The sequence below is a fragment of the Cornus florida genome, unplaced genomic scaffold (assembly GCF_030987335.1).
Source record: "Cornus florida cultivar Cherokee Brave unplaced genomic scaffold, ASM3098733v1 CherokeeBrave_3.0.0_Hap2_Chr05, whole genome shotgun sequence".
Taxonomy (NCBI): Eukaryota; Viridiplantae; Streptophyta; class Magnoliopsida; order Cornales; family Cornaceae; genus Cornus; species Cornus florida.
Window position 1 is genome coordinate 2,334,583 of NW_026775575.1, and position 7,021 is coordinate 2,341,603.

Here is a 7,021-nt window from a genome sequence, read left to right on the forward strand (position 1 = left end):
GGGAAAAGGTGGCCTCGTACAGCTCTTAGGACTCAAATAGAGCAGATAACATTGATAGTTTGAAGGGAAAAAAAAAAACATAAAGTGTGGAAAAAAAAAAAGTAACCTCACATTCTGATCACTTAGTTGCTCACATGAGTCTAATCATGGCTACAATCTAATCCCTTCCTTCGTCAAAACATTAACTCTGACGGGGTTCCTGTATAAAATGATAATACATCAACGGGTCATCCCAATGGGAGAATGTGAACCCACGAGAAGTGAGGACCCGAAATCAACAAGGCCCATGAATGAATGATTGGTACGGCAAATTTGAGGCAAAAACCTCAGGCTAGTGCCTTAAGGACATCGCCATCTAAATAAACCGTGGTCAGATGTATTTATATGGATGAAGATAATTCATTAAGCTCCTTAATGGTTGTCTGATCACTTAATGTAAAGAAACTCATTTTCATACTCAAAAAGGATGATGAACTTCTTGGTCTTGACATGCCATATCTTAATGTAATGGGTACTTTTATGTATTTGCAAATTGCACAGGGCCTAACATTGTTTTTTCAGTCAACTTATTAGCAAGATACAATTTTACATCAACTCGTAGACATTGGAATAGAATCATGCATATATTGTGTTATCTTCGTGAAATAATTGATATGAGATTGTTTTATTCAAATGAATCAAAATCTGAGTTAATTAGACATGGAGATGTTGGTTATCTATTATACCACATAAAACTTGATCACAAACAGGATATACCTTTACATATGGCAACACTGCTATCTCATAACGATTTATGAAATAGATAATAACTGCAACTTATTCAAATTACTCTAAGATACTCACAACTCATAAGAAAGCAGGGAATGCATTTAGTTAAGAGATCCATGATCTAACATATTCGAGAAACATGTGGTATGTCCTCAATAAAAGATACCTCAACCGTGTTATATAAAGATAATATTGTGTGCCTTGTACAGATTAAAGGGGTTATATCAAAGGTGGTAGAACTAAGAACATCTCACCAAATTTCTTTTATACATAAACTCCATAAAAATGGTTATTTTGATTCAATAGATACGTTTGTGTGAGAATTTGGCAGACTTATTCACTGTAGTACTGCAAATACAACATTCAAGAAGTTGGTACATAATATTATGATGCGATAACTTAATGACCTTAATTTCATAATGAAATACTACAACAACTGTAATTATGAGTGGGAGAAATTAATTAGAAAGGTATTGACATATATTGTACTCTTTTTTTAGTTAAAATTTTTTTCCAATTGAGATTTTCTAATAACATTTTAATGAGTCACTTTTAACCATGCAATATCATTTTTAGAGACACAATGATATTTTACTTTCTTTCCTTCCCTAAGATTTTACTCCACTAAATTTTTCTTAACAAGGTTTTAAGAGGCCTCATTTATATGGACATCATGTATCCACGTGTCGGGAGGCTATGGTGAGGACGTACGTTGTATGGTGAGACCTCTTTGGTCTAATGAAATTGAAAGGAAACTCTCCCTCATGAAAAGTTAATAACGTGCAGCAGCACCTTCAGCTACCTCCCAAAAAATTAATGAATATATAAATCGAGTAGCATCACTACAATGGTCAACGGTCTTTGATGGTTTTTTCTTTTTGAGCTACCAACTATACCTCAGAATTTCTCATCTGTTAAGAGAAGAGAAGATCTAATGGTGAAGTCAGAGGACGAGGAGGGCGTGGGATTGGAGTACTGGCTTCAATGGCAAGTCCTTGTGTGTGCTCTCATATTTGTTGTCCCAGCAGTTGTAGCTCTGATTCTCATCAAGAAGAAGAGAGAGCCTCTGAGCTCTGCTCATCTGTGGGTCCCATGCTGGAGAAACCTCAATCCCCTTTGGCTCCTCTTCTACAGAGCTTTTGCTTTCACTTCCATGGCTTTCCTACTCTTTCAGACCGTCTCCATCTTTGGTGTCTTTGTCTTCCTTTTCTACACTCAGTAAGTAGATTCATTTATTCCCAAGGACCCTTCAGTTCACAGGAAAATAAATAATTAATCAATTCAAATCTTATACTTCAAAATAAATTTATTTTATTTTATTTTATTTTATTTTTGCAACTTACATCTTTGGTAAAGTAAGCCTTCTTAGAAATATGTATTTGATGCTATTTTTTAATTTTTTTCTTAGTTCAGATTTTTTAATTTTAAATGATGGGATGGATCTGTGTGCAGGTGGAGTTTTGCATTGGTGATGGTCTACTTTGCTGTATGTTGATTCCTTCTACAAGCCCTGGTTTTTCACTTTACAAAAACATTATTGGATTAATGTTTGAGTTTTGAATTTTAAATCTCATTCTTATATATATATATATATATATATATATATATATATATATATTCTGGATTAATGTAGGTTGGAACAGCTATATCTGCTCGTGGATGCTGGCGGAACTCCTGCTCAAAGAAAACACTTCCCAAAAATGGGGAGAGTGATGAGTTTATGAAAAAGGATTTGGGAGATAGTATCAAATTGCAAAGCAATTATGAACAAGAGGAAAATGAGCATAAAGCAGGGTTTTGGGAGTATCTTATGCAAGCTATTTATCAGGTTAATCCCTTTATACAACTTGCAATATGTATTTACATGGTGTTTAATATATATATATAGATATATATAGGCATTTGACTTGTTTTGAAGCACGTCCAACCAAAAATGTAGTGGGACACATATTTCATATAGTATGTGTTTGCCCTTTTCAAAACGTACATTTTGGAAAGTTGATTCTAATTAATCACATTTGAACAGACTAGTGCAGGTGCTGCTGTCCTAACGGACATTGTGTTTTGGTGTATTCTAGTCCCATTTCTGCTCGGTGAAAATTTTCACCTCACCCTGGTAAGTCCTCATGTTCATCTCGTGAGAATCTCTGTTTTACACTACTACACACATATATATATATATAGAGAGAGAGATATATATATATACCTTGCTTTCTTTAAAAGAACCTAAAACCTTACTGTATTTGTTTTTTTTTTTTTTTTTTTTTTATCTCATTTCTCTGGATTATTATATGAGTCTAGTGTTTCTAATTAAGCTCTCTCTTCTGCTTGGAACATCTGTACATCTTTAATTACTTTTAAGTATCAGTTGTACCATTTATTAGCTTTTGCCCAAATCCATATATATATATATATATATAGATATATATATATAGTGGGAAGTTGTTCCATTTTGTGCAGTGATCGTCAATCCGGCATTACCCAGTGGGTAGACAAAAATTTATCATCAATCTCCTGCTAAGCTGGTAAAAAAAACTAAAACCAGCCTATGCAGGTGTGTGTGCGCGCGCGCGCATTTGTGAATTCATATTATGAAGATTAATTTCTTACCCCTTTTTCCTCACTTTAAACATTTTACAGGTAACTTAATATAAATTGAAAGTTCAATTTACATTCACTTTATTACTTTAATATTGATCTCTTCTACTTTTTAACTATATGTTGATCATACTTAATTGGCAGTTGATTGGATGCATGCATAGCCTAAATGCTGTGTTTCTACTTATTGATTCTGCTATCAATAGCCTTGTAAGTATCATTGTGGCTTAATTTGCTGGAAGATATTTTAGCCTATGTATATATGTGTGTGTATTTATAGACTGATTGATTTCGTTTGTTTGACCAAGTTTAATGTTTCAGCCATTTCCATTTAATGTTTCAGCCATTTCCTTGGTACCGGCTCACGTATTTTGTGCTATGGAGTGTTGTCTATGTTATTTTCCATTGGCTTCTTCATGCATTCGGTTTTACCAACTGGTAAATAACTCCTCCTATGCATCCTTTTAAGTTACAGTGAAGGAAAATAACTCCTCTTTTTCATCTGATTTTTCAGTTCAAGAAATGTTTAAATAAAGTTTCCAACTAATTCTTGCTTGCAGGTGGCCATATCCTTTCCTTGACCTCTCAACTCCATGGGCACCTCTGTGGTACCATGTTTACTCCATCTATATTCATTTATTTATTTACAGTCTGTTGGCTGAATATATATATATATATATATAATATCATTAACCTAATGGATGCTTTCTTGTTGCAGGTATTTAGGGTTGGGTTTAGTTCACCTCCCTTGTTATGGACTATATGTGCTGCTTATTAAAGCCAAAAACTCAATCTTCTCTAGGATGTTCCCTTATGCATTTGTGAGGTCGATCATACTAGTCAATTTCTCATTTTCTTCAATTTATAGAGATTAGCTAGGTTGATTCTTCTCCAGTGAACACCAAAAATTTGTCACAAAAAAATTTAAAATATATAAAATTAAAGGTCCATATAAAATCGATCATTGATACATTGGTTTTAGTACTTCTATTTCAGCAAATCAACAAATTGGTGATAACCTAATCCATCGTATGCAAATTAATTAAATCAGATGTCAAATTGAACAAACTTGAGTACGTTTTTGAACATAGGGTACAAGAGAATCGTCATTCAAAATTGTTTGATATATTCGGCGCTAACATGTCTTTGTACTGACAGGGATGCAGTTTTATCTGGAGGGAATTCACTGGAGAAGAAGCAAACCTAGATATATGATAGATATGCATGTTACTGGACATAAAATTTAGCTTCGATTTAATAATCTATTTGTGTGTGTGTGTGTGTATGAATGTGTACAAAATGGACATTACATTTCTAGTGGAAATGTAAAATTCACGCAAGTGAGATTATTGGATGAATATTCTAGTCTCCATGAATTATGGGATTACACTATATAAATTAAGGAGAAATATATGGGATTGCATACTGTAAGTTAGGAGTGCATAGCTAGCTGTTATAATTTTTAGATTGCTTTAATCATGGGATATGTTTCCTTTATCAGTGTACTCTATTGTATATATACATGTGATAGCAATACAAGAAAAAATGAATATTCTCTGCAATCTTTCTGGTATCAGAGCAGGAATAATTTAGTAATACTTCCCTATTTTTTTTTCTATGGCTTCTTCCTCCATCGCTACTTCAACCTCATTCACTACTATTGCTTCTTCTTTATCCAACCACATGCCTATGGCCTCTTTTACAAGTTCCTTTACTGTTCTAAATATTTTAACTCTTGTCTCTATTAAATTAACAGAAACCATCTCTTATGGGAAAGTCAGATCAAGTCATTTCTTATTGGCCAAAATTATTGGCGTTTCATTGATGGAACTCATCCTTGTCTTCCCAGTTTCTCTCGGGCATAGAATCTTCAACACATTTCTTGAATTCTGCCTATACCAGTTGGCTACCAATAGATCAAACCCTTGTAAGCATGATCAATGCCACTTTCTTTGAATCTCAAGTTGTTGGACTCTCTACTTCTCATCAGATTTGGGAATGTCTCAAACAAAATTTTTCTTAACAATCCCTTGCAAACGCAACTCATCTGCGTTTTCAATTGCTTTCCATCTCCAAAGGGATAAAACCTATTTCAGAATATCTACAACATGCTAAATCTCTAGCTAATGCTCTTGCTTCTATCAATCAACCAATCTCCAATGTAGATCTCATCACATCTGTTCTTCGCGGACTTGGTCTAGATTATTTTATGCTTGTCACAGCTCTTCTCAACTTTCCACCGCTCCCACAATACTTAGATCTTCGTGCTCGTCTCTTGTCATATAAATCTCATATTAGGCCCTCGACTCATCCAGAAACTCCGGTTAGTTATGACAATTCCTCACAAACAGCATTACTTTCTTCTCGTGGTCAAAACAACCGTAGTCGCGGTCGCACCAACAATAACTGCAGTGGTCATGGGGGTCGCTCTACATTCCATCAATATGAGTCATCCTACAACCCAAGTTGCGGGGGTTATTGTCCTGGTGGTTGTAATCGTGGTCGAGGGGGTTATGATCCAGGTGTTCTTAGACAACACCCTTCCACCACCACACCTCCTATTCAATGTCAGATTTGTTTCAAAAATGGCCACAGTGCTTCCACATGTTACCAATGATATCACAATCCTTATACAACAAAGGACGATCTCTCCTCTACCTTTGCCGGAATACAAATAGCTTCACAAGTCGATCCCCAATTGGTATCCTGATATTGGTGCCACTAACCATATGACTGGTGATCCTTGTTCTATGACAAATAAGTCTGATTATGTCGGCACCGATCAAGTTCTCTTGGGTAATGGTGATTCTCTTCCAATTGAGCACACTGGTAGTATATCCCTTCCTAATGGTTCCTCTCTTATACAACTTTCTCGTGTCCTACATGTTCCTAATATGTCTAAAAATCTTCTATCTGTTGCTCAGTTCACCAAAGATAATTCTGCTAGCTTCATCTTTTTTCCATGGGGTTTTGAAATTCGTGATTTATGAACTGGTGTTGTTTTGTTTCAGGGCTGATGTGAAAATGGTCTATACCCTATTAAGCCCTCTCATGTCTCCCAACATGCTCTCACAGCCTCTTGTTCATTATCTACAACTTGGCATCAACGTTTAGGACATCCATCCAATAAAGTGCTTCAAGTCTTGGCATCCAATAAAGCTTTAGGCTCTGCTTTTTCATAAACATCGTAGTAATGCACCATTTAATTTACTTCATTATGATGTATGGATGTCTCCTGTTTCTTCTGTTTCTGGTTTTAGATATTATGTCTTGTTTACGGATGAATATACCCGATATTCATGGATATTTCCTATGTGACATAAATCTGAAGTTTTTACTCATTTTCAACATTTTCTTGCTTTTGTTGAAAATTATTTTTCACATCTATTAAAATTTTGCAAAGTGATAATGGTAAAGAATACGAAAACACTTCATTTCATACTTTATGTGCGCAAAAAGGGATACACCATCAGTTATCATGCCCTCATACTCCACAACAAAATGGTCTTGCAGAATGAAAACATCGGCATATTTCAGAAATGGGTCGCACTTTACTTCTAGTCTCCCACCTCCCTCAAAATTTATGGGTTGAAGCCATTTGTACCACTGTATATCTAATTAACAGACTCCCAACCCAACTCCTGCACTGGTCCTC

The 7,021-nt window shown here is 35.0% G+C and overlaps 1 protein-coding gene across 1 annotated transcript; it reads left to right on the top strand.

Annotated features, from left to right (window-relative positions):
* The first annotated feature begins 1,514 nt into the window (after positions 1–1,514).
* Positions 1,515–4,797, top strand: LOC132306070 (uncharacterized). The gene is made up of 9 exons (XM_059803269.1): positions 1,515–1,986; positions 2,221–2,254; positions 2,402–2,596; positions 2,795–2,884; positions 3,511–3,576; positions 3,710–3,804; positions 3,927–3,974; positions 4,085–4,192; positions 4,525–4,797. The coding sequence occupies exons 1-9, from the start codon at positions 1,703–1,705 to the stop codon at positions 4,571–4,573; spliced, it is 969 nt and encodes a 322-aa protein (XP_059659252.1). The 5' UTR covers positions 1,515–1,702; the 3' UTR covers positions 4,574–4,797.
* Positions 4,798–7,021: the final 2,224 nt, after the last annotated feature.

Bases quoted from the DNA above. Each gene is read 5' to 3' on its own strand.
- LOC132306070 (XM_059803269.1), top strand. From the start codon at position 1,703: ATGGTGAAGTCAGAGGACGAGGAGGGCGTGGGATTGGAGTACTGGCTT. The intron at 1,987-2,220 runs GTAAGTAGATTC...ATCTGTGTGCAG, and splicing joins GTCTTCCTTTTCTACACTCA to GTGGAGTTTTGCATTGGTGA. The intron at 3,577-3,709 runs GTAAGTATCATT...TTAATGTTTCAG, and splicing joins ATTCTGCTATCAATAGCCTT to CCATTTCCTTGGTACCGGCT.